Consider the following 26337-nt stretch of genomic DNA (forward strand, 5'->3'; position numbering starts at 1 on the left):
CCGCCTGGCCCTTGGCTCACAGGTGCTCAGCGTTGGGGCAGGGCTCCCCATCCCACCATAAGAGACTCTTGGCTGCTTTTCACAGTGCCTGAACCCCTCCCAGCAGTGCTCCATGCTCCCTGCACAGTCTCTTGGTTATGACTCAACCTTCCCACCCTGCTCCCTGCCTCAGAGAGGACATGATACACTCCCTCCAACACACAAGGTTTGACAGACTCTATTTGCTCACTTCCCATGACAGGGAGCTCATTATCTCTCAGGAAGCCCTCTCCAGTCTCCATCAGTTCCCTTATAGACCTCTTCCTCCCTATGTCTCTCCAGTTGCCTCTCCCAGTCCTCCCTTTTCCCTTCTGAGATTGGCTCCAGAGAAGTCAGCTCCCGTGCCCATGTCAGCCCGGTTGTTGTTTGCAAACTTGTGTCATCTCCAGCCTGACCGACTCTCCTTCCTCTGACTTCCCTTTGTCACCCTGAGTGTTTTGCTTCGCATCCTCCTGGTCACCTCACCTTGCCAACACTCCTCTTAAAGTGTCCCCCGCAAACTGTGGAATTGGATCCGTACTGGTGGGTAGAATAGGACCAGCACCCTTTTTCTGCAAACACTTTCTCCCCTTTGGTGCAGCCGAAGTCTATCATTTGCTTTATTTGATTACTAACCAAGGCCGTGGGAGTCCATTTAGAGCCGGGAAGTCCAGTTTGGTATGTGAGCCATTGTCAGGCAGCACATCTTCACCTTGACCCTCCGCTGCTCCATTTTGAACCTAGGCAGGGCTTCTCTTCCCTGTGGTATTTCACCTTCTTTGTCCCGGCATATTGTCTGGACTTGAGATCATTCTAGATTCTGATTTCATCATGGGTCACACACTCACAGCCCCACCTCCATGCTACCCCAAGCTCCAGGTCATCTATCGACATGGTTAGGACACTTCGCTGCAATGTGCAGTAAAAAAAGATGCATCCTTGGAACTGGGTTTGAGTTCTGAATCTTCCACTCGATCTTAGCCATCTTGAGCTTTACTTTTCTCATCTATAGAAAGGGGCTGTGATCCCTCCCAGCCAGGAATGTGGTGAGCATTGGATGAGGGAGCGTGTGTAAGTGCCCAGCACAGGGTCTGCAGACTCTCAGTAAAGCAAGTACTTCCTATTGTTCACCCAAGTCGCTAACAAACACGCTGAACTCATCAGAGATGAGGACAGGCCTCCTGGGGGAGGGGAACGACAGAGCCCTGCTAATCCATCACTCGGCGCCCGCCCCTCATGACAGCTGCTCCACCAGATTCCCATCCATAAGGACATCAGGAGGCCTTGTCGAGTGCTGAAGATAAACGTCACCAGCACCACATTTGGTCTCACAGCAATTTTTCAGGGAATGAAGAAACGCAGAACAGACAATCACGTCTCCGGAGGCCAGAGCCCTGAGCTGGGGGCTGGAGAGAAGATAGAGAAAATGAAGATCTGTGAGCTCGCAGGTCAGGGAAGCCAGGGCTGAACCCAGAGCCACACTGCAGGCTCATCCTGAATGCCTCCCTGATCACCCTGTGCTGCCTTGAGTGTGAGCCTAAGACTCCCAGCCACAGATGGAATGGATTGAGTCAGGATACAGACTTGGGGACTGGACATTTGGGCCTTCCCCTGGCCTGCTCTGCTCTTGCCATGAGCCCAATGCATAGCTGATGGATTGAAGAAGGGGAGGTGGGGAAGTAAGACTGGGCAGAAACCTTCAGACCAAACTTCTTAGAAAGTGGAGGCTGCTCTTGGGTTTTTCCCTATCTCAAAGCCAGACTACCACAGCCTAGACCTCCTTTCAGCCAAACCATGTGCACCCTGGGTCCAGCCAAGGTCATTCAGGCATGAATTCATCAACCGTTTATTAGATCCCTAACCTGCACCAAGCAGTAAAGCACTCTAAAAGATCATCAGTATCCATCTTGCTAAGGGTTCTAGTTAAGGTAGATGCATTGAGCACAGGGGAGAGTCATAGAGAAGCATGGTTTACACTGTGCCTCAAGGAGTGGCTTGGAAAAGGGCAAGACAGGGGAACCACAAGTGCAAAGCCCCAGAAGCATGTCTGGAGTGCATGGGACATGAGGAAACTGTTGTGGGCAGCAAGACTGGAGAGTTAGATGAGGCCTAGATTGTGGCGTGTCTGGATGCCAGGATATAAGGTTTAGACTTTGTCATAGAGTAATAGGAAGCTGGACTTCCCTGGTGGCTCAGACAGTAGAGAATCTGCCTGTAATACTGGAGACCCAGGTTTGATACCTGGTTCAGGAAGATCCCCTGGAAAAAGGAATGACAACCCACTCCAATATTCTTGACTGGATAATTCCATGGGCAGAGGAGCCTGGCTGGCTACAGTCCACAGTAGCAAAGAGTTGGATATGACTGAGTGACTAACACACATACACACACAATAGGAAGCTGAGGAAGATGTTTGATCAGCAGCAAGATGTGATTTGATCTGTACATTGGAAGGAGCTCTCTAGGTACGAATAGAGGAAACCCAAGGGGAAAGATTCAGTGCAGAAAGACAAGGTTTCAGGCTAACAAGAGAAAGCCCACAGCTTATCCACTGAGCCACAGGCAGGGCTCTATTTAATAATAAAATCCCTGCCAGAATTTTTAAAAAATCTTTATCACTGGCTCCCCTCCTCTGACCCTACAACTTGCTCTTAGATTAACCCTTTGACACTATTTTCTGGAGAATGAATCATGGCCCCAATGAGGATTAACACTTGGGCCCTTCTTGGCTGGCAGACAGGCTCAGAACTTCAAACCCCACTGCAGCTGCCAGACCACATGGTTTGTCATAAATGAGGCTTTCGATATTCAAGGGAGGTGGTAAGCCCTCTTGGAAGGACCGGTTGCCTGAGCCTCGCCTTCAGCTGAAGAGATAAGAACCTACAACTGCAGCCACAGGAAATGACAAAGCAGCGACTGATGGGGGATCCACTGCACAGGGCTCATTACAGAGCTTGCCAGCGGGCGAGACACCCTTATCAGGGAGAAAATTGCATCAGGCCTCCTGAATTACTAGCGATTGGAAGCAGATTTCTTGGGACGCACTTTGTTAGATACCTAATGAGCAGGATACAGGCGGGCAGAGCCCAAAGCCAGTAGGGCGGGGGACAAATGTCTTTGTTAAACAGAATTTGTCAGTTTCCGCTTCAGGCTCCCCGGGGAGGGTTCAGGGCCAGCTAATTGAATTAAGAGCCTGTGCGCTCCAGCAAGAAGGTTCTGGGCGGGGCGAGAGGCAGGCAGGCCCCAAGACGGGCACTTTCAGAACCGAGGACAGCAGCTGCAACCCAGCTAGTCTGTAATTGCCAGGGCAGGTTGGAACTGTTGCATTTTGCATGATCAGGGATCTAGGGGATGAACTGAGTAGGAGGGAGGTAGAAGATGCTAGGGGAGGGGGGAGGGAACAAGTGACCCAAGAAGCCTTGAGCCTGTTAATGCTATTGGCCTGGTCTGTCTCAACAGACCCTCCTCTGCAGGCAACAGTGAGGGCTGAGAAGGATAAAGAAGGGGTGTCTTCTCCCCGCCATGCCTCATGTGGTGTGGGGCAGCTGCAGCAAGACAAGGAGCAGTGGGCTGGGCGCTGAGGCTGAGCCAGTGCACGGCTGTGCATCACTTTGAGCTTTCAAAGTAAGTCTCCCAATTACAGCCCTAATGAAGCAGGACATGCTGTAACCATGGAGCCACAGAGCCAGGGGCCACTTGTCAGCCCCAAGCTTCCTCTGCAGGCAGGGCCAAGCTTACCAATAGAAAAGCAAATAAGCAGGTTTGTGGGGTGAAGCAGCAGCCTCCTCCCCCACCTGGAAGAAGGGGGGAGAGCAAGGCAAGGCTGGACCTGAATATGGGAGAACTAGTCCCCAAAGCCCCACCCTCTTTCCATCCCCATTTTAGCACTGCTCCACCCTGACTCACTGTACCTGCAGCCTGACTTCTACCTGTAGTCTCAGACAAGTTCCATCCCATGAGGAGCAAGGAGAGGAGGGCACGACCCCCTCCCCAAAATGTGGACAGGCAGTGTTGGCCCTAAAGAAAGGGGATGACTGGGGAGAATTTAAGCACTATGTGAGGCACTGTGGTGGTCCTGGGGCCCCTTACATCAACATGACTAGAACAACTGCCTCTGACCTTCCCTTTGGAGCCTGTGTTATGTGGAAGTGAAAAAGATTTTTCTAGAAAAGTCTCCCACCCGCCTTGCCCCAACCCCCAGGATGGGAGGAATCTTGGCAAATCTGGTGGGGGCAAGGATTGGAAATGTGGGCAGTAGACCTGCAGCAGTGGGGGCTGAGGAGGTACTGGCATAAAGCAGCTGTGGAAACAGGTTGAGGCCAGGGCCAGCCACAGAGAGGACAGAGCAGGAACCAAGTCTGGCAGACGCTATAGAAAGAGCCGCTGGGAGTCCACAGGGGGTATGATGGGCAGGATAGACTGAAGTCCGTAAATACTCCGCCTTTCCATTCCTCCTCCTTGGAACAATCCCTCTGCCCACCAGCAGCTGATAGGGTGGTTTGGACTGAGGAGTCTGTCGCGTGTTTATTTTATCTTTGTGATGAAATTAAATGAATTATACATAATACGTTTCAGAATCCACATGAAAGTAGTACCTGGTGAGTACCCAGCCCTGATCAGGGGTCCAGTAAGTGTTGGCTCTGGGTCACCAAATTGACACACCTGGTACTGGGACCACACAGGGTGGATATCAGGCAGACAGGCTGTGGGGGGAAGGGACTCTCTCAGCAATGTGTCCCTGCTTTCAGAACTGATGGGGGCACGTCTGGAGACCTCGCCCTTGATTTCATTACTTCTACTTCCTCCCCTAACTGGATTAGATGGCAGTCTATGAAATCCAGGGCATCCAGATTGGCTTTCTGCCTGGAAATGAGGAGAAATGTCATTATAGGTCCTGAATCAGCATCTCACCCCAGTCCCAGGGGCCACTTGGTCAATGGGGAGTTGCTCTTTGCTCTGGCTAGCTATTCTTTCCTTCCCTCTCTCCTGCATCCATCCACCCATCCATCCAACCAGTGCACATCCTGCCGCTTTTCTGCTGCAGCCAGTCTGGTGTTCAGCTGTTCCGAAAAGGAGACAGACGTGGTGCTTTCTCCTATCTAAAACACACAGACAACCAGAAAACCCCAAAGCATCTGACTCAGATGCTATACAGAGGGCATGTTCAGGGGGGAGTCTCTGAATGAATGAAAGTTACTGAGAGGAGCCAATGAGAGAGACAGCCTGGCCTCATATCCAGGGACAAAACAGCCCCGGAAGTCTTGGTTATGAAGTGCAGTCAGTGCCAAAGTCAGCCTCAAGGTCACCCAGTGCTTCACTCTTCCCATCCCCAGAGTCTTCACACAGCAGCTTTCTCCTTGTACCCATTTGATGGTAGAGGGAGGGGAGGGTAAGGCCCAGACTGAACAGGATACCTCTGTACTTGTATGAATGTCCCTTAATCTACTGATGCAAGCCTGAAAATGCTTATTGTTAATGAAGTTCTGCACACCAAATTTATTTTATTTTATTTTTTAAAAACATTTACTTGTTTATGTATTTATTTGGCTGCATTGTGTCTTAGTTGCAGGGTACCGGATCTTTGTTGTGGTGCACAGGCTTCTCTCTAGTTGTGACTCATGGATTCCATAGTGTAGGGACTCAGTAGTTGTGATGCTTGGGCTTACTCACCCCTCAGTATGTGGGATCTTAGTTTCCCGACCAGGGATCGAACTCTTGTCCCTTGTATTGGAAGGTGGTCCTTTACCACTGGACCACCAGGGAAATCCCCACCAAATTTATTTTTAAAAGTAATGGGCTTCTCTGGTCGCTCAGTGGTAAAAGAATTTGCCTGCCAGTGCAGGAGACGCGGTTCTATCCCTGGATGGAGAAGATCCCCTGGAGAATGACATGGCAATACACTCCAGTATTCTTGCCTGGGAAATCCCATGGACAGAGGAGCCTGGCAGGCTACATAGTCCATGGGGTCACAGAGTCAGAACCAACTTAGGGACTGAGCATGCATGCATGCATGCACAAGTAATGGGGAGGGTCATAGCCTTAATTCATCTGGTTCATATGTGTGGATTTTCATATAGAGCATCCACTTAAAGAGGTCCTGCATTTGTTCTGTTTTGTTCAGGATCAGACAATCCTGAGCACATTAGTCCTGGTTGGCACTGTGCCTGTTGTTCAATCTGCTTCTAGCACAACACTCTAGCCAGTGGAATAATTTGTCCAGTCTGTGGCCAAGACAGGATTCCAACGGCTGAAGTAGGGTGGAAGCGGGTCACTGTTGAGGTCCCTACAAACTTCAGACTGACTACATGATTCTTTGAACAGTGGGCACATTTTGGAGGCTAACATGGATTTCCAACAGAGCTTTCAAGTAATCTCTCCCCAAAGGGAGTAAGAGACATATCCCTAAGCCCGAGCAACTTAAAGTTTCGCCAGAAAAACAAAAGTGGCAAATGAACCTAGAATTGGAGGAAACTGTGAAAACAGAAAGCTTCCCAGGTGGTGCCAGTGGTAAAGAACTGGCCTGCCAATGCAGGAGATGTAAGAGATGAGGGTTCAATCCCTGAGTTGGGAAGATCCCCTGGAGGAGGGCATGGCAACCCACTCCAGTATTCTTGCCCAGAGAATCCCATGGAGTGAGGAGCTTTGTGGGCTACATTCCATAGCGTCACAAAGAGTTGGACACAACTGAAGCGACTTAACACACACACTTGTGAGAGCAGAAAAAGACAGCTGCTGGGCTGGGAGAACCCAGAAAAGCTTCAAGCAAGTGTGGGTGGAGGCCATCAAGGGTTGTTGCTGGTCATTTGTGTTGTTCAGTCGCTAAGTCGTGTTCAACTCTTTTCGACCTCATGGACTACAGCATGCCAGGCTTCCCTGTCCTTCACTGTCTCCCTGAGTTTGCTCATACTCATGTCCATTGAGTCATTGATGCCATCGAACCATCTCATTCTCTGTTGCTCCCTTCTCCTCCCGCCCTCAATCTTTCCCAGCATCAGGGTCTTTTCCAATGAATCAGCTCTTGGCTTCAGGTGGACAAAGTATTGGAGCTTCAGTTTCAGCACTTCTGATGAATATTCAGGGTTGATTTCCTTTAGGATTGACTACTTTGATCTCCTTGCTGTCCAGGGGACTCTCAAGGCTTCCTGGAGGGGCTGGTATTTGAGTGGGGTTAAATTCTGGATAAGCAGAGATGGGAGTAGTAGTCATGCCAAGGGAGGAAGAAGAGAATTAGGAAAACCAACATGGATGGAGAAAGAGGCCCATCAGAGTAGAGAAGATGAGAAGATGAGATGAGAAGATGGAAAGGAAAGTGAGTCTACACAGCACAGGGTGTCAAAGGAGCAGAGAGATCTTCAAATCTGTTGTTATTGCACCAAGGGTTGGAGCCATAGATGGCACAATTTATTTATTCTTTCAACAAATATTTCTTAGACTTCCCTGGTGGTCCAGTGACTAAGATTCTGTGCTCCCAATGCAGGGGGCTGGGTGTGATTCCTAGTCAGAGAACTAGATCCCACATGCCACAGTAAAAGATCCCACACCCTGCAGCAAAGATTGAAGATCCCATGTGCTACAATTAAGACCCAGCACAGCCAAATAATAAAATAAATATTAAAAAACCACAAATATTTCTTGAGCACCTACAATGAGGCAGACACTAGGGATAAATGGGATCCCTGTTCACTGGTAACTTTCATTCTAGTGTGGGGAGTGGAGGAGGGAGGCAGACAGTCAACAAGTAAACACGTTTTTGAAAATGAATTTTCTGGTAAATACTGTGAAGACAGTAAAACGGGATAGTGTGAATAGAATGTATTGGAGGAAGGATTACTTTAGGTGGGATGGGCCTCTATCTCCAAGGCAGGGCCTCTCTGAGAAGATCTCATCTGTGCTGAGACCTGAATGATGAGAGGTGGATAGCCATGTAAAGACCTAAGGGACTCTCCAGGTAGAGAGAACAGCAGATGCAAAGGCCCTGAAACAGGAAAGAGCTTGACTTGTTGGAGGAAAGGCAAGGACAGTGTGGTTAGGGCGCAGTGAGCAGGAGGCAGGTGGTAGGAGGTAGAAGGGGGCCAGGCGTGCGGGCCTCCTGAGCCGTGAAGAGGAGTGGCTTGGGGGTGTGGAATGGCACACTTATGGTAGAAAAGTCACAGAGCCATGTCTCTGCACCTTCTCTCCACATAGGCTGGAAAACTTCCTGACACCAAACTGCAGCAAAGGCCTGCCCATCCTGGACCCCAAGGTCTTAGATAAGAAGCTGGGTGCCATCTGTGAGTTCTGGTCCAAAGCCATGGTGAGCTCCATGATTGGGTCCATCACATCCACTTGTCAGTAAATGGAGGCCGAGTCTCAGGTGCCCAAGGTGTCCCGAGAAACAGTGACCATCTCCCCTTCCCGCCAGGGCTAGGAGGGCCCCAGTGGGGATAGGGCCTGGGGAAGGGGCTTGCCTGCCACCTGTGGGCTGTTCACTCCTCAGGTGGCCAGTGGACCTTCCCTTTAGGCTCCTTCTGTATGTAAGTCACCCTAAATGGGCGAATTCTTCATTTTACCTAGTCTCTTTCCCTTTTGAATGGAACTCCCATTTGCGCTTCCCAGATGGCGGAGTGGTAAAGAATCTGCCTGCAATGCAGGAGACCTGTGTTTGATCCCTGGGTCAGAGAGATTCCCCTGGAGGAGGAAATGGCAATCCACTCCAGTATTCTTGCCTGGAAAATTCCATGGACAGAGGAGCCTGACGGGCTATAGTCCATGGGCTTGCAAAGAGTCAGACATGACTGAGCACACACACACCAGAGATTTCTTTCCAAACAAACCCCTGCCACACTTGTAAAACAGGGTTCCTTCCTCTGACTCAAGTTGCCGTCAACTCAGAACTTCCTTGGGAGCTCACCCTCTGGGTAATAGGAAGCCCCCGAGAGATCAGTTTGAACTTTAGAAAGAGGAAATTGGGGCTCAGAGAAAAGGAGACTCGGTCTTGGGTCACAGAGTCTCTGCCCTTAATCCCAGGAGTTGGTCTGTCTTCCTGTTGACCAGACGCTGGGAGAGGGATGGTGCAGGTGGCTGAAAGGAGAAGGGAAGGTGCCTTTCTTGGATGAGGGCTCATGGCCCAGTCCCAGCCCCTTGAGGCAGAAACCTCCAGACTGGCTGCTGGAAAGACAGCACAGTCCAGGGCCCCCATTGAAGTCCTGCCCCAGCCACCATGGGTGAATTCATACGTGGCTTCTTCCCTTCTCCCACAGCGGATCCCATGGGGAACGCTGCTCCGGAAGACACTGAGAAAAGCCCTGAGCCAAGGCCACTGGCCCCTAGGGGAGCCCTGAGCCTCCTCTTCCCAGGACTCACCCCTCTCCACTAACAGCCTCCTCATCTTCCCCTGGCACTTCTGCACCTTCCTGGAACACGGACCAATAGGAAGGGAGCCATCCGCTGGGTGTGCCAGGATGCCCCCACATGGAGCGCCCCTGCCCCCAACGGTGCCCTCCCTGGAGACCCAGAGCACTCAGGTCACCTTCTACACTCACTCTTCTTACCTCTGCTCCTTGGGAAAGCGACTCTCAGGCCTGACCTGCCAGCCCACCTCTCAGTTGGGTTGAAAATAAAGATTCGGGCCTGACTTTGGAGACTTTGAGTAGTGTGAATAATCCAATGCCTGCTGCCCCCACAGCCTGGCCTCATGACACCCTTCTTGTGCCTCTGAGCAGAGGATGTGCAGGGGAGAAATGAGGAGGGGAAACAAACAGGGAAGAAAGGAAAAGGGAAGGTGCCGTGGGAGGGGAAATGCAGACCAGGAGGGAGGAGAAAGGCAAAGGCATTCCCAACCTGGTCACAACCCTGCAGAGACCTCACCTCTTCAAGGCACTCTCCTCCCCTCACTCCTCCAGCTCCGGAGGTCTCCCATGGGATGCTGAGCCAGCCAAGCCTCAGTCATCATGCAGTGAGGCCCCATTTACTGCTGGATGCAGACCTCACACTGTCCCCGGGAGCAGAACTGGGTGCTGGGCCAGTGGGACCAAGGAGGGAGCCGTATGGGCCCCACTCTGGGTACCGTGCATGGCAGCCCTCTCTGATTTGGAGTCTGGTCAACATTTGTGCTTGGCAGAGGATCCTAGGTCTGAGTTGAAGTCAGTGGCCCTGGATTATTTGAAAGAAATTAGATAGAGACGGGGGTTTCCCAGGTGGTGCTAGTGGTAAAAAACTAGCGATGCAGGAGACTTAAGAGACACAGATTCGATCCCCAGATCAGGAAGATCCCCTGGTGGAAGAAATGGCAACCCACTCCCATATTCTTGCCTGGGAAATCCCATGGACAGAGGAGCCTGGTGGTCTACGGTTCATAGGCTCGCAAAGAGTTGGACACGACTGAAGCAACTTGGCACATGTGCACAAAGATAGAGATGACTTAGTATGGTCTTTGTGTTTGGTAGGGGAGGGTATGACTTATTAATAGAAAGGGTTGGAATGGGCTGAGCTGGACTTTTCATATTACATATAAAATGCATTGGTGTTAATGGCACTGATGAGGGTAAGGAGAAAAAAAATCAGAGCTGAGGGGAAAGGGCCTTTACATATAGGATGGATCCAATAGGTGGGCAAATTTAAACATTTTATATATATATATATATATATATTTAATATCCTTTAATACTGAAAGGATAATAACTTGGGTAGTGGGCCAGCTAGTCTTGATCTCCTCTAAAGGATTAAGCCGTGGAGATGAGACCTGATTGCACTTGAGAAGTCAAAGTTAGCCACCAGGAGGAACCCTTTATGAGCGAGGGGTTGAATAAATATCATGAGTGACAGAGAGTAGGAGGAGAAATAAGTGGCCCAAGGGCACTAAGGCAGGATGTGAGGAGGCTCTGAGTACGAACAAGGGGGCTCAGGGCTGCCCTGTACCCTGTCAGAGGTGTTGTGAGCTGGGTCTATATGGAGAACTAATTCAAGCGTGCCCTCTCTGGGTATCACTGCAGCACCCTCATTGGTGGACTGGGTCCTCTACCCTCCTCCTTGCTGAGTACTCAGCAAGGTCTTGAGCACTGGCTGCTCTTCCTAGCTTCCTGTTGAATTAGGTACCCTCAGCCACCACCTTCCAGGACTTGAACTAAGAGCACTTTGGCTTCCTCATCTCTGAGCTCCAGGGCAGGCCTGGTCCTACACAGATTTAGGTAAATGCTTTGGGGACCATGTGAGAGAATTCCTAGCTGGACAAGGGCATCAGAAAGAACCTTAGAGAGAGTATCCAGGACAATCTCCTAATTTTGCAAAGGATGTCAGTGAGGGAGCCCAGCTGTGGGACAACCCTTGCCCAAGGCTTTCTGACTCCACTACCCCAGGGTGTCTTGCACACAGCCGAGTGAACACCAGATGGCTGCAGAGGCCCACACATCCAGCCCTGGGCCCTTTGGCCACCCTGACACACTGGATCCCTCAGACACTCACAGAGTATTCAGGCCACAGGCCTGCCTATCTCCCTTTCCCATTCATCCTGTCCCAGGCTCAGCTTCCGGCCTATTCTCTGCTGACTTTTGGCTCCATTCCCTTTACCCTCTATCCCAGCCTCAGTCCTCCAGTGCATCGTTCTGTCTCTCTCTGTCTCTTATCAGCACAGATTTACCATGTTGTTGAGTCCGAGACTCAGACCCCAGTTCCAGTTCCAAGCCTCGAGCTAGAGCCTCAAAGGACCAGTGCAGGAGCCAGACAAGCATTCATGCAGCCAGTAGAGCCCAGGAACAAGCATTAGATCGTGAGTGGGTAGCAACCACACACAGCTCCATGACAGGGAGCATGTAGCAATGGGTCACTGTTCCATAGCAACCAAACAAAATTGCCTAGCAATCAGTGAGCTCACATAACTGAGAGACACAATGACAAGCTATAGGACACAGCCAGGGGGCCGTGGAGTGTCGTTGCATAGCAATAGACCCAAGCCATCCAATGATATCACACAGCCCGCTGTTACAGGAAGACATAGACGCAGAACACGGCAGTGGGCAAGGACTAGAGTAGACACTGTAGACGGAGCCACGGAAGGTGGAGCGACACCAGACTGCACTAGAACACGTCTGGGTGTCGGTGGCACTGCCAGGCGTGTGATTCCCGGAGGAGCCGTCAGGGAGCGGTCAGCAGCAGTGGAGGCTGGGGGGCAGCAGTGGGCCCCTGTGATGTGACAGTGAGCACCCGATTGACTGTGTCCCTCGGCTCTCAGCCGCTATATCTGGACCGTGAGCCTCTCAGCACCACCTGATTCCAGGCGTCGTTAATCTGTGTCTGGTCTTAAGCACACTCCCCAGAGCCCAGAAACGATTCTGCCGTTGATTTCCTCCAGAGCCTAACAGGAAATTGAACATTTTCTAGAGAAAGGATCACCTTGGGAACAGAGAAGGGAGTGGAAAAGACCAGGGTCTGTGCCCCCTCTTCCGGGAGGATACCACTGATGCTCCCTGCTGCCCTGGGCCTGCCTGTCCCAAGCCCATACCCCCCACCCTCTTCCCTTACTGGCCGCCCTTACCCTAGTGTGCCCTTGGATCTGCCTTCAGGGCAGTCAGTTCTTCCTCCCTTCATCTGAGACACCTGATTTTGACACAGGCTCAGGCTCTTCAAGGTCCATTCTGTCCAAGGGGTGCAAAGCTCCAGTCCTGAGTAGACCCACCCGGGTCAGGGCCATGTGGCTGTGACCTTGGGTCCAGAGTTAGTCCTGGGCAGAGCTAAAGAAAGCCTTCACCTCCCTCTGAGCAGCCTAGGGAGTCTTCTTTGGAAGAGGTGGGCTTTTGAGTTAGGGTAAAGAATGAGATATTAAGAGTCATCCCAGGGGACTTCCCTGCTGGTCCAGTGGCTAAGACTGAGCTCTCAATACAGGGGGCCCGGGTTCAATCCCTGGTCAGGGAACTAGATCCCACATGCTGCAACTAAGACCCGGCACAGCCCAATAAATACATAATTTTTTTTAAATCCATCCCAAACACGCTAACTCTCCAAACTCCAAACAACTTGTAAGCATTCCCTGCTCACTCCCTAGATACCCTGAGCCCACCTGCTGCTGAGCCAGGCAATAGATGAGGGGCCCCAGACAGCCTCCAGACAGATCAGCTCCACTCACTGGGGCTTGTAAAACCCTTGCCATTGCCCAGACTTCTGTTCCCCAGCAGCTCCATCAGCAATTTCTCCAACCAGCCAGGAAAAAAGGACTCGCCCCAGCACCAGGTGCCCAGCTGTGTGCCCAACTGTACATGGACCTGGAAGGTGGTGGCAGGAGGTGGGGTGGGAAGAGGCCCAGGCACCCAGCTCTGGGAGTTCCCAGCAGGTAGGTGGGGCAGAGTAGGTGCACAGTAGCTGGTAAATATTTGCCCTTTTCTCTGTCCCTCTCCTCCAGCGCCACCCCCTCATGTCCCCTCTGTTTCCTTCCCTCCCTCCTTTCCTCCACTGCTCGGAGGAGATTTGTGGCAGACCAGAGGGCCCTCATACCAGCAGATGAATAATTGACGAGGGTTGTTTAAAGATTCAGTGGAGTTTTTCCAACCTCTTCACACTGGAATAACTCATTTCTTTCATTCTCTGTTTGAAAGCCTAACCCCCTCCCTTCATTTTTCCCCTTCCTGGTCCCCACATGCCTGCCCTGCTCTGAGCATCACGCTTCCGTTTCTCTTCCTCTCTGGAGTCTGCTGAACCCCCAATGATCCCTTGATCTCCGCCTACCCTGTTTCCTTTGTGTCCCCTTCGCCAGCTGTCCCCACCCCCATTTAACCTGGTAGGTTGACTTCAGCTCCTCTGAACGTCATTTCCCCAAGACAAAGGGCCCCATTTCAAAGATGAGGTAAGGAAGGAAGGTGGCAGGAGCTGTGGCGCCTCCCAGGTCACACAGCTGTGGAGGTGGGGGCTCGGGAGACCCAAGGGCAGACCTCCCAGCCCAGGGAAGGCTTCCTTCCCAGCCAGGCAGAGAGGGGTTGGCTCTGCTGTGCCTTCCCAGGGTGACTTGGAGCCCTTTGTGTCCCTGGGCCTTGATTTCTCCATCTGTAATTGAAGAGAACCACTTACCTGCCTTACCTGCCTTACCTGCCTCTTGGGGTCAAATGGAACTGGTGATGGGCCTTCAGAAAGGGCTGGCATGTAGCAGAGACACCTGTGAGCCCAGGCCTGCGAGTCTGACTGGCATGGCCTTTATGGTGTCCAACCATCCCTGTTTTCCCAAGACTGAGGGATCCCGGGACATAGGACTTGCAGTGCTAAACCTGAGTCCCAGGCAAATCAGGATGGGGTCATGGCGTGGACCCTCCCCTGCCCCTGCCCCAGCCCTGCTCCTTTCAAGTAGTAGCCCCCTCAGCCCCCCACAGCCATAGGACATATACCCTCCACCTGTCAGCCCAGCACCACACTGTGCCCCACACACTCACAGCACTCTCACCTCCTCCTTGAAGTGACCTTGAACTTCCTTCCCTTCTCTGGGCCGCAGTCCCTTCCTCTGTCTGCAGAGGAGGTTGGAGCAGATGTTCCCAAGCCCCCTGGGGCCCCTGGGCTGTGACTGGAGCCTTGGTCCTGCCCCCAGGCTCTGGCCCGGGAAGAGGACTGCAGACTGATGAGGTGAGGTTCAGGACCAACCTTGGTTCCCCAAGCAACACGTGGTAGCAGGTGATGGATCCTGGATAGGAGGCAGCTGCCGACAGTGGTCCCCGAGTATGGACGCCATGCACATCAGTGGCAGCTAGTAGCAGGAATATCAGCTCAGGGTGTGAGCATCACAAGGGCAAGAGCCTGGGGTCAGCCCCCAGAAACCAGAGTGACACGAAGCCCACCCTGGGAGGCAGATTGCCCGGTCCTGAGAGTCTGAGCCCCACCCAGATCTTTGGTCCACAAGAGGGAGGAAAGATACAAGAGAGATAGATGGAGACAAAGCACAGCCCTCTGGTGCCCCCCTCAACAGCCTCCAGTCAGATGGCCCTGACTCGGTGCTCCCTATGGGCCACCAGTGTTCCAGAAACATCACTGTCACCCCACCCCTCCTGCTCCAACACCCCAGTCTCCGTAGTCCCGACTCCACTGCCTGGGGCCCGTGGTCCCATTTGCCAGGTCAGGTTCTGTCCCTGTCACTCTACAAGCATCCCTGTTCTGTCCACCTGGCTTAAGGCTCATTTAAGGATACGTGTTGATCGCTCACAGGCGCCAGATCCACTCCCATCCTGAGCCCAGCTCCTGCAGGTAGAAGGTCTTCTCGGGACTCCAGCCCGCCTCAGCTCCTCCCCTGCACTCCTGCAGCCCAAGTGGTAAGCCCTGCATGCTGGCACTCGGGGGCTGTCTAAAAATAAATCTTGTGAGGGTGCAGCAGTCACAGCTCCCGGGCTTGGCTGAAAGCCGTCACCAGCTCCACTCCGCTTCTTCTCTGTCCTTCTCTTCCTCTTCCAGTCCCTACAGAGCGAGAGAGAGAGAAAAAGGTGCTTACCAAGCATTTGAGAGTTTGAGAGGAACAAGGATCTCATCCTACCCGCCTCTGTTATCTCCCTCTGCAGACCCCTCCTCCCCCGCTCCTCTCAGCCGTGCAGCTCTAGCCGGTCTGAGCTTGTCTCCACCTCTCAAGAGCTGTGTGACCTTGGATAAATCACTCCACCTCTCCGGGCCTGTCTCCTTGTTGTTAAGTGCAAGAAATCCACCCCCTCCCCACCCATACACAACCTCTTGAGGCTGTAGGGAGGATTAACCAGACAGAGAGTGGATGACAGTACAGTGCATTAGAAACTGTAAGGGACTGTCCACTTTGCAGGAGGCTTATATAGTCACTGTGTTGGTGGGGCTTTTGGCGACAGAGAACGAAAGGGGGAAGCATGCATCCCCCAGGCCTCCCCATCCTGACCCCTTCTGCGGAAGGGCTGTTCCCAGACCCCTGACCCACTTCTGCCTCCTTCCCCTCATCCCCGGCATCTCCCCGGTGGGCCATTCTCCTCCTCCATCCATCACCTGGAACTAAAGAGATTAATAAACGAGACTCATAACTCAGCTGCTGGGATACAGCAGATATTTACAGCTTCGTTTCAATTTGCAGAGAGATTAAGTGTTTGTCGATTTATTGTCTTGGGGGGGGTGTGTGTGGCTGAACGAGGCCCCCTGCAGGCTGGCTCCACCTCCCCCGCTCCACACACTCTCTCACTTGGGCTCACTCCCTCCCACACCATCCCACACCCCTGCCAGGTCCCTGGAGCTGGTGGGGAGCCCAGGGTCAACCAGCAACCAGTCCAGGGAAAGCCACTGGCCGCTGGAGTGGGTTTGTTTTCCTAACCAACTTGACCAGAGTGGCAAGTGGCTTGGCCACAGGAAAGGTCCCCAGGGCCCATGGAACCAGGGTATTAAACAGGACGAGAGAGGGATACCATCCTTAGATGATTTAGAAGGGTCCCTTCTGGGCTTCTTCCAGCCTTGTCTTTCCCCACAGAGCAAGGGGTCCACAGGGCCAGGTAAATGTACTCTGGAGCACAAGCCCCACAATCTAGACCAGTCTTTCAGTATCGGAGGCCCCAGAATTCCCTGCCCAAATGGACCTGAGCCTGCTTCTGAGAGCTGTGCAGGCCTCTTGCCAAAGTCTGTCTTCCCAAGATCCAACACTTCTGGGGCTGCACCCATAAGCCCAGGAGATGGCTGTTTATCAGGAAGTACGGGCACCTGCTGGTAGCCTCAATTTATGCCCTTATCCTGGGCCTCGCAGATATCAGGGGCAGACCTAGAGATGGGGAGGCATGATTCCATGGAGAAGGCCCTCAGCCTAGCTGGGAGGAGCCTGCAGAGGCCAAGGGAAGTGAGCCAGCCTGGGGAGGTGAGTGAGAAAGCAGTGCCTCCCCAGGGACTGTGAAGGGGAGAGAGTTCTCCCCTGAGTCTGAGTGGGGCTTGAGGAGCCAAGACAAGGGCATGTGGGCACAGGGAACAAAAATCTCAAGCACTCCCCCACCCCCACACACCCTGAGCCACTTCCCTTCCCAGTGGACTATGCAGTCAGGCATATGAACTCACTTGTTCATTCATTCACTCGTTCATTCACTCAACCAGGTTTTTGAGCATCTACTCTGTGCCAAGCCTGTTATCTCCCCCTGCAGACTCATCTACTCATCTGCGCAGCTATAACAGGTCTGAGTCCTGTCTCCACCACTCAGGAGCTGTGTGACCTTGGAAAAGTCACTCCACCTCTCTGGGTCACCTCATCCGTTAAAAGGAGGGAATCCTCCCCCCCTACCCAACTGCTGAGACTTTTGAGAGGATTTATAAGAGAGTGGATGACAGTATACCGGAAACTGTAAAGGTCTCTCCACTTTGCGGGATCCTTATTAATAGTCACTGTATTCATGGGGTCCTTCCAGATGGAGAGAGAAAGAAGAAGGCAGCACAAGTCACCCAGACCCTCCCTTTTGATCCCTTTCCAGAAGCTTGTCCCCAGGCTCAGTGACAGTAACATGACGATAACCCCCTACAAAGGTCCCTGTCCTCAGGAAGCCCAATTCATCAGAAGAGTCATTGTTCAATTGCTTGCTCAATCATGTCTGACTCTTTGCGATCCCATGGACTGCAGCATGCCAGGCTTCCCTGTCTTTCACCACCTCCCTGAATTTGCTCAAACTCATGTCCATTGAGTCGGTGATGCCATCCAACCATCTCGTCCTCTGTCGTCCCCTTCTCCTCCCAGCACCAGGGTCTTTTCTAATGAGTTGGTATTTTCTGATAAGACAGAAGAGACACATCAGAATTCACAGGAGGAGAGTATGTCCAGGGCTGGGGAACAGTCGGCTCAGGGGATTGCAGGAGCACAGAGGGGACTATATCTAACCCTAACCCCCACTGCCAGGCAGGCACACTTCAAAGAGAATGCCAGGTAGGGTCCACAGACAGCACTGCTGTCAGCAGTTGTTGGTATGAAAACCATGGTAGATCATTGATTTGCCAGTAGAAAAGAGGTGTAGGTGAGTGAACTTGTTCCTGCAAAAGCAGTCTGTTGAGTGGAGACTACGTGTGTGTGTGTGCATGTGCGTGTGCGTGTGCGTGTGCGTGCGTGTGTGTGTCCATATCCCCCAAGTGGGACTCTGGCCTAGTATCTCACCAAGAGGTACTGTGGAGCCTTTGGGCTAGTCTCTCCCTTCTCTGGACTTCAATTTCTTTATCTAGAAAATGGAAATTGGCCAAATCAGGGCCTAGCCCCAAGTACCCAAAGACTGGGCTCAGAGGGGGAGAGGATGAGGGCGCCACCAGGAAGAGAGGAAATTAACAACTGGGAGAGCGCTGGACGGGAAAGGCATCTGAAGGCCTGGGACCCAGTTTCCGTTCTGCCACTGACTTGAGGAGACACCCTGGCTGACTCCCTCCTTCTCTGGGCCTCCACCACCCTTCTCTGTGGAGTGAGAAGCCTGGTCTTCATGATGTCCTCCTTCATCCCGGCAAACAAGGCAGGCGGAGGGCAGGATGGCCTTCTGGCTCGCTCCTTAGTGAGATGGTCTTGCTGCCCTGTATCACTGTCCATCTCAGTTCCTTGATTAAACAGTGGGTGGGTGGGGCAGGAGTGAGCTCTCTCTGTAAATAAAGCCAAGATGATGAGGCCATAAATTGCTGAGCGTTCCAATCATCGATTGTGGAAGGTAGGAGGGGACTACAGAACCAGGGGCGACTGGGAGAGATTTGCTAAGCTGGGAAATGGGACCCATCCCTTTCCACAAACAGCCAGCTTAGCCCTCCTTTTAATACTACTAATTATTCCATCAATCTTTTACTGAGTCCTTACTCTGTTCCCAGATCTGCATCATAATCTTTTATCATCTTTGCACCAATCTGATCAAGGATGTACAATGATCATCCCCATTTTCCAGTTGGGAAAACTGCTGGAAGCCCAATAACCGTCTGAGGGCCACAGGGTAAGACTGAGGGAGAGCATTCATTGGTCCAGTGCAGGTCTGGGTTCTCGGCCCAGGGCCTGCTCCTGCAGCTGCCTTGGCCAAGCCTCGTGACTCAGAGGTCAAGGGCCTAACTCATCATCTTCCCAGCCTGTCTGGGTGGGAGGACTGCCTTGGTCTCTATTAAACTCCGAAACAGAGCTCTGTGGCTGCAGGTCCCCTCCCCAAGCCCACCCCAAACCCTTGAGAATACATGTGGAGATCTATACATCACATTACCTACGCCCCAAATAATAAAAAGTTATAAATCAAGCCGGACCCCGCTAACTCTTATATACATTCTATTCTTCTATCTTGACAAATATATATAATATATACATGTTTATTTATATATATATCTTATATATGTTAATAATATATGTCTTATATATGCATATCTTAGAAACAACCTCAGAGGATTCTCCGATTCCACATTGGACCCTGGTGACATGGGGAGCACAGCTCCTGGCCCCCACCCCTAGCGCCCCCACATCACACAGGAGGCACCCCCTTTCCTTCTCATCGGGCTCAGTTTCAGCCCCACACCCTACTGACCCAGTGACCATGGGAGACCTTTCACCTGTGTAAGGGTGCACCGTCCCCTTTAGGAGGACAGGCACTACAAGCAGGAGGGGACTCCAGGGTCCCCTGTACCAGGGTGTGGTCTAGAGCGGTACTCAGACCCTACATGGACACAGCCCCTCAGCCCCACCAATTCCTCCCACCCCACGGGGAGGGCGCGGCCCTAGGAGAGCTGAAATAGGACTCCATATAAGACACAGGGCCCAGGGCAGGGCCGCTTTTTGTCCAGGGCCAAGGGCAGAACTGTCGCTCCCCCAGCTCAGCGACTCTATTAGGGTGGGCTCCTGAGCTCAGATTAAATGCTTTTCAGTACAATCCAATTTCCTCCCGACGTGGACTAGAAAAGCCCAGTTCATGTATGTGCGTGCGCACACACACACACAGACACACATACACTACACTTGGTGTTAAATATCCAATCAGGTCCAAAGATAATAGAGAAGGGCCAGTTCACTCCCAGTTTGATCAGATAAAATGCCCATTCATCGCTCCTCCAGCCGCAGCCCTCCCCTCCTCAGCGCTGTAGCCAGGACCAAGCAGACAGGGTGGGAGGGGCGCAAGGGGAGGGCTGAGAGGCCGGTGGGAACTGTGGGAGAGGAAGAGGGGTTGAGTAGGTGGGCTGTGCCTTTAAATCTTCAAGGAGGGGGGGCAGCGTTGCCCACAGGGGACTAATTATCCTTCAGCCTTCAGCCGGCTCTTACTCAGACAAAAGGGGGCTCGAAGCCCTGGTGGCGCTAAGCTTCTGAGGCAGAATGTTTTTTTTTTCACCCTCAGATATGCAAATCTGCCTTGATGTGGTGGACACGGGATGGCCAGATAGCGGCTCAGGGATTTTGAACGTCCAGCCAGGGCACAGGCCTGGCGGCTGGACCGCCTCAGAGGACTGGTGTGGGCAATTGTGGCATCTCAGGGTCCCTGAGTCCTGCTCAGCGCTGGGGGAGAGTCTCCTGGAGGCCGACATGAAGGCCCCTCCCTCTCGCCTTCTCCTTTTAGAGGTGGGGGCTCCTGTGGAGTGCCGGAGGGGCTCCCTCGGGAAGCCAGCTCCAGGTCCAGGAGCCGACAGTCCAGATGGAACTCTCCTGTACACTTGACCCCCTCTGCCCTGGCACAGAGCCACCAGGTGTGTTGCTCCCAGCTCTAAAATCTTCCACAGTTCCCTCACCTGCTGCATGAGCCCCTCAGCCTGATGACCCCTGTGACCTCTGAGGCCTGTGCCCCAACCCAGAATATTCTACCCACACCCAACCTTACTCATACTTTCTCACAGCTCAAGGCCTTTGCTCCTCTGCCCTCTCTGCCCACATTCTGGGGAGCCTGGATATGTGCTCCATAAATGGGTCCACGGATGCATAAAATGTCCCTCCTAAGCAACCATGTGACCTGGGGAGAAAACAGGTCTGGATCAGAGATAGAAAGTTTGCTTCCCACTCAGCACCCAGCCAGCACCTATAGGAACCTCAGTCTTTTCACCTGTGAAATGGGAATAATGATAATGCTTACCCTAATGCTACAGACTGGCTTTAAAAATCCCATGGTGCCTGGAAAGGGTTCTGTGAGCTGTGAAGGGGCCCGAGTGCCTTGACATTCACAGCAGGAGGTGAGGAGGACAGTATGGGAGAGTTTGGGGAATGGGGGGAGAGACCAGATTTCCTCTCTCTCAGCCCCTCCAAGACCCTCATAGCCACTCCCTTGGGGGATCCAGTCCCCCATTGTGTATGGATCTCTGCCTTATCCAACCCAGACCTTCCCAAATCCTCTGGAGTATGTGATCTTACTGCTGTCTCAGCAAGAGGGACTTGGGACCTGACATTAGAAGTGGGAGGGGAGCTGGCCCTGAGGCAGAACTTGTGCTTGGAGCAAGTCTGACTAGTTAGGATTTGAACCTGGGCCTTAGCTGGCCAGGGGCATGGGCACCCCGAGAGACTGGGTAGAGAGGGAACCCTGAGCACCACCACTACCACCACCCCCCTCCGCCGCCCCATGAAGCCCATCCCCTCATTGCTGCCTAAGTCTGTGAGGACCAGGGCCTGGTGGAGGGTAGAGGGGATTCCCAGGATGCGGAGGGGGCGAGTCATGAGGACAAAGTACCTAAAAGAGGCTGGGTCACCAGTCAGGTGAGAAGGAGCTTTGAAGGGACCCACTGCCTTGTGGCTCAAGCTTCCGAAGGCAAAGCGTAACATAGTTACCGAGAAACACCGCCCAGGAGGCTGAAAGCAGAAACACTCTGTGAAGCTAGGGGATGAACCTGGAGCCTAACAGAAATGGAGCCCAGTGTCTAGCACTTCTGGCCTGGGTTGCCGGAGGGACAACCAGCCAGAAAGGGTCCAGACAGTGAGGGTGTGGGGCAGACGACATAAAGGTTTTTCTTAAAAAGAAACTCGATGGGGCTAGAGAGGCAGAGACAAGGTCGGTGAGCTCCCAGGGGTGAGGAATTACACCTGCCCATCCCCAAGTACCCTGGGGCATTGCCCAGGCATGCCAGCCTCCCCCAGAAAGACCTGGGAGTCTGGCCCTTGGGCACATCAGGTCCAGGCATTTGGAGTAGAGGACCTGGCTTTCCAGAGGCTAAGGTGAGCCCAGGAAGGAAGGAAGAGAGACCCCACCTCCAACTCCTCTGTCACCCCAGCCCCTCCCCATTCATTGTCTCTCTCAGCTCCAGATTGTCTCGGCCCCCTTGAATCATGCAAGAGGTCCAGACGTCCAGCCTGGGGCTCCTTCCTCCACACCAGAGACCTGGCAGGTAGCCTGAGGACCTCTCTCCACTGCAGTCTGCTCCAGGGCATCTTTGCTCCTGGCCTAGGGAGGAGACACTGAATGAGAAGCAGTGGAAGAAATTCATCACAGAAATGATGAATTGTGGAGGGGAGGGATGCTGAAAATGAAAGTCTAGAGTTCAGGCGTGGCGCATTCTAATGGAAGCAAATGATGTTCTACTAATCTCAACTCCTCTAGCCAAAGACGACCGAAAAGGTGGATGGAGACCTCAGGAAAATATGCTGGGAAAGGACAGGAAGGACTCAGGCTCCCGTTGAGTGATTCAGGGGAGACTTCAAGGACAGAGGGCTTTTCTCCAGTCAGATGCTCTCAGGAGGGGGGATAGTTCTATAAGCGAGCATTTTAGTGATTCTCATCCAGAAGGTGAGGGAACAACGAGACTACAACTGTTCTTGGTAAAGAAGCAGCAGGCACTTGTATTAGCCGGGGAAGGCTGCTGTCTTGTGACCCTTGTGGTTTGGGCAATGTTCACGTTTCAGCTGTGTTCAGACACGATTACGGAGTGTCTTGCTGGTCAGAGAGCAGCCTTGTATGATGCTGTGAAATTATGTTCAATAGGAGAACACCAAGGTCCAGCTGGGTGTGCCAGGCCAGCTCCTGGCATGCAAGGGGCTGCTGCCTGCTTTCTCGGTGACTTCAAGCAGAGTGACCAAGAGGAGAGGGAAGGGCTGTGTTGCACATGCACCAGTGCCAGGCACAGTGCTTAACTGTTACAGACACTGCCCACTTAGTCTTCACCCCAGCCCTGTTCCCATTGTACAGATGAGGAAACTGAGGCTCAGAGTGGCCAAGTGCCTGGCAGAGCCAAGAGTAACTGGCAAAACTGGAAGGTGAACCTTGAGCTCCCTGGCCTCAAAGTCTCTTCCACCCCGCTGCCTTTGGTCTGGAGGCTGAACCTCTGCCCACTCTTTGGGGCCTGGGACCCTAAGTTGTGTCCCCCTAGGCATCCCAGTTGCACATCTCTTGTTGCAGCGGCTCAACCCACTGTCACAGGCCAGCCACAGTGTCAGCAGCCACCACAGCTCAAGCTGGTCCCCTGTGCCTAGAGGTGTGAGGGGTAATGAGGCCCCGTAATTAAGGTTTCTGGAGACACGGCTGGGAGATTTATAGACAGGCTTTGTCAATAACCGCGCTAGCGACTGTAGACCCAGGGAGACATCGATAAGTGCTCGTTACAGCTTCTCACCCGTCCTCCACCCCCCTCCATCCCTCCCAGGCCTGTCAGCCTGCCTGTTCACTGCACCTATGTACACAGGCTTCGCTCAATTAATTTGCACTTGTTGGCACCATCTGTTCTTTTCATGTGTCCTTATCGGGAGTGTGTGGGTCCTGCCTCCCTGCCAGACGTGCTCCCGAGCAGGGCCATGGCTCCCTCCTCAGACTGGGGCTCCACAAGCAGGGGCACTGTCCCCTCCCTCAGTCTAGAACCACACCCCTGAAGGTGGGGCCAAGTCTTCCTCTTCCTTCATCTCCTTCCCCACCTCTAGCCCCTCACCCTGGTGAGCCAATGAGCCGGGCCTGACCTAAGGTCCTTGCAGACCCCCTCTGAGCCCTCCCCCACCAAGCAGGGCCTTGGTCCTCCCCTTCCGATCAAACTGTCCTCCAGAAGGCTGGCTGCCCCAAGGGGAGCTGAGAGGCACAACCTGAGGTTTTCAGGTTCCTGCTCTAAGGACATCACGGAGCCACAGGGTGGGAGGGGGCTGAGAAGTCACGGCCAAGTCTGCTTCCTGTGAGGTGAGGTCAGGCTGGCCTGGTGGCTCCAAGATGTCAGGATAGGTGGCCCACCCAGAGAAGGGGCAGCACCCTAAGTTTGCCTGCTGGAGGCTGGCTCCCCATCATCCCCAGGTTCTCAGAGGCCAACGTCCTGGCCCTACCTCTTCAGGGCCACTCTCCTCCAGAAGGTCTTGGTCCTTCCGACTCTGATAGACTGTGTTTTCCAGCCCCCCTGCCCAACCCCCGCATGGATCCTGAGGCAGCCTGGCTTTCCCAACCCTGATGAGCTGTGAACGCCAAGCTGGCTCTGCCACTGAGGTCTGTGGGAGGCAGGGCAACTCCCTGCCCTCTCTGGGCTCTGGTGCCCTCTGCAGCTCGCTGGGCATGGTTACAAGGCAACCAGGTCTTATCCTGGGAAAAGTGTGAAAGTGTTAGTCGCTCAGTCACATCCAACTTTTTGCAACCCTATGTACTGTAGCCCACCAGGCTCCTCTGTCCGTAAGATTCTCTAGGCAAGAATACTGGAGTGGGTAGCCGCCCTTTTCCAGGGGATCTTCCTGACCCAGGGATCAAACTGGGGTCTCCTGCATTGCAGATTCTTTACTATCTGAGCCACCAGGGTAGCACCTGAAGGTCTTGGGAAATTCATCGTCAGGCTTGGTGCCAACATCTAGCACCACCCTAGCCCACCTCTCTTGACTATGATAGGCTTAGACTCCAGCCTGGCATTAAAGTCCCCATGACTGGGCCCTGCAGCCACACCAGCCTCATCTCTCACCACTCCTCCTCAGCACACATCCGGACTGTCTGCCCTTCACCCAGTATGCCAGGCTGCTTCTCGCCTCCCCTCCTTTGCTCCTGTGGCTCCCTCTGCAGGAACCCACACTTCCTCACTCCTTTCTCACCTGATACACTCCTACTCACCCTTCAAAACTCGTTTCAGCTCCGGAATACTCTCCCTTTACTCTTCTGCCTGCATGCATCCTGGGGTGAGGAAGGGCTGGCTGAGAAGCTCCCCCACTTACACGCTGACCATTCTGTGTATCATATCATACTCTGCTTGTTGCCATATCCACTACAGGCTCCCCGGGGACAGTACAAGCCCCAAGCCTTGGTCACATCTGTGTCCATGGTGCGCAGTACAGGCCTGGTCAAATGGGGCTGCTGGGTGGTGTGTGTTGACTAAATGGACCTAGTGTCTTTATCGCAGGTTGGAGAAGAGAAGTACTCAACCCTCCCCCACAGATGGGGGGCTATGCCCCGCCTTCTCCCTGGGCTGCCTGCTAATAGAACCCTGGAGGTCTCAGAGGGGGCTGTAGATTCATTAAGGCCCAGTGTAGTGCACCACCAGGGAGGCACCCAAGGAGGGGGCTCTACCCAGCTCCCCACCCTCCTCCCCCACCCCGACCCAGCTTCAGGCCCAGCACAAGAACCCCACGTAGATGTTGGTGTTAGAATCATAGTGAGTCCCCTGTCAAAGCTCCAAGCTTATCCTGCCTGGGAACCTGGAGCCGGGATTTGCCTGGCTGGCAGAAGGGGAGGGACGTGTGATTCATGGCTTCTATATGTATTTCAGACCCACTGGTGGCATTTCTGCCAGGAGAGGCTTTTAGAAATGGAGACCCACACTCCCTGGCATATGCCAGGCCTCCAGTGCTGGTGTCTGAGGCCCCATACAGCCCATGTGCCCAGGTTGCCCACAAGCCCCCTCCCAGGCTGAAGCAGAGGCCTATAGCTTGGCAGGGCCCAAAGAAATATGGCAACACGCCAGAAGCAACAGGACAAACCACTTCAGTCCCAGTCTCCTCCTCTCCCGTGGGTTGATGTGCTTATTGCAGGGAAGGGCAGCGTTCAGGACAGCCTCAGAATGTTGGAGCCAGACTTGGAGCCTGGAGAATGGGGGAGTAGGTCAGGGTGGGTATTATAAGACCTTCAGGCCCTGCTCTGAGTTCCCCTGAGCTGGGAGCAGGGGAGCCCTAGGCCCTGCAGTGGCAAGATCCCAGCCCTAGTCCGTGAGGAAGTAGGGAGCATAAGCCCTGCCTCGGGGGACCAGAAGGCCAATTGAGGACAGGAGAGCCAGCCCCAGAGTCTGGGTAGGTGGTTAAAAGAGTGGACTCTGGAGCCATCTCCTCCACTGGGACAGGTTCCTTGACTGCTTCCTGCTGCAATGCCCCTTTCGGTAGAATAGATGTAGTGGGAGCTGCCTCACTGGGTTCCTAGAGGGATGAAATCAAATTCATCTCTACAAAGTATTTAGAACAGAGCCTGCCCATGGTGAGTGCTTCGGGTCTGTTTCAAGCTCTAGAAAGTCAGCAAAGGAAGCTGCCATCCCTTCTCGCCAAGGAGAGTAGAAAGGCTTTGT

General features: G+C 53.2%; 1 protein-coding gene across 1 annotated transcript in view; it reads left to right on the forward strand.

Annotated features, from left to right (window-relative positions):
- The window catches only part of CCDC33 (coiled-coil domain containing 33), a 107415-nt gene that overhangs the window by 53740 nt on the left and 27338 nt on the right, over positions 1-26337 (forward strand). Inside the window, 1 exon segment of the mRNA XM_081547261.1 lies at positions 8199-8395. Within this exon segment, the coding sequence (XP_081403387.1) occupies positions 8199-8395 (197 nt within the window).

The sequence above is a fragment of the Giraffa tippelskirchi genome, chromosome 12 (assembly GCF_054371585.1).
Source record: "Giraffa tippelskirchi isolate mGirTip1 chromosome 12, T2T-mGirTip1v1.2.pri, whole genome shotgun sequence".
NCBI lineage: Eukaryota > Metazoa > Chordata > Mammalia > Artiodactyla > Giraffidae > Giraffa > Giraffa tippelskirchi.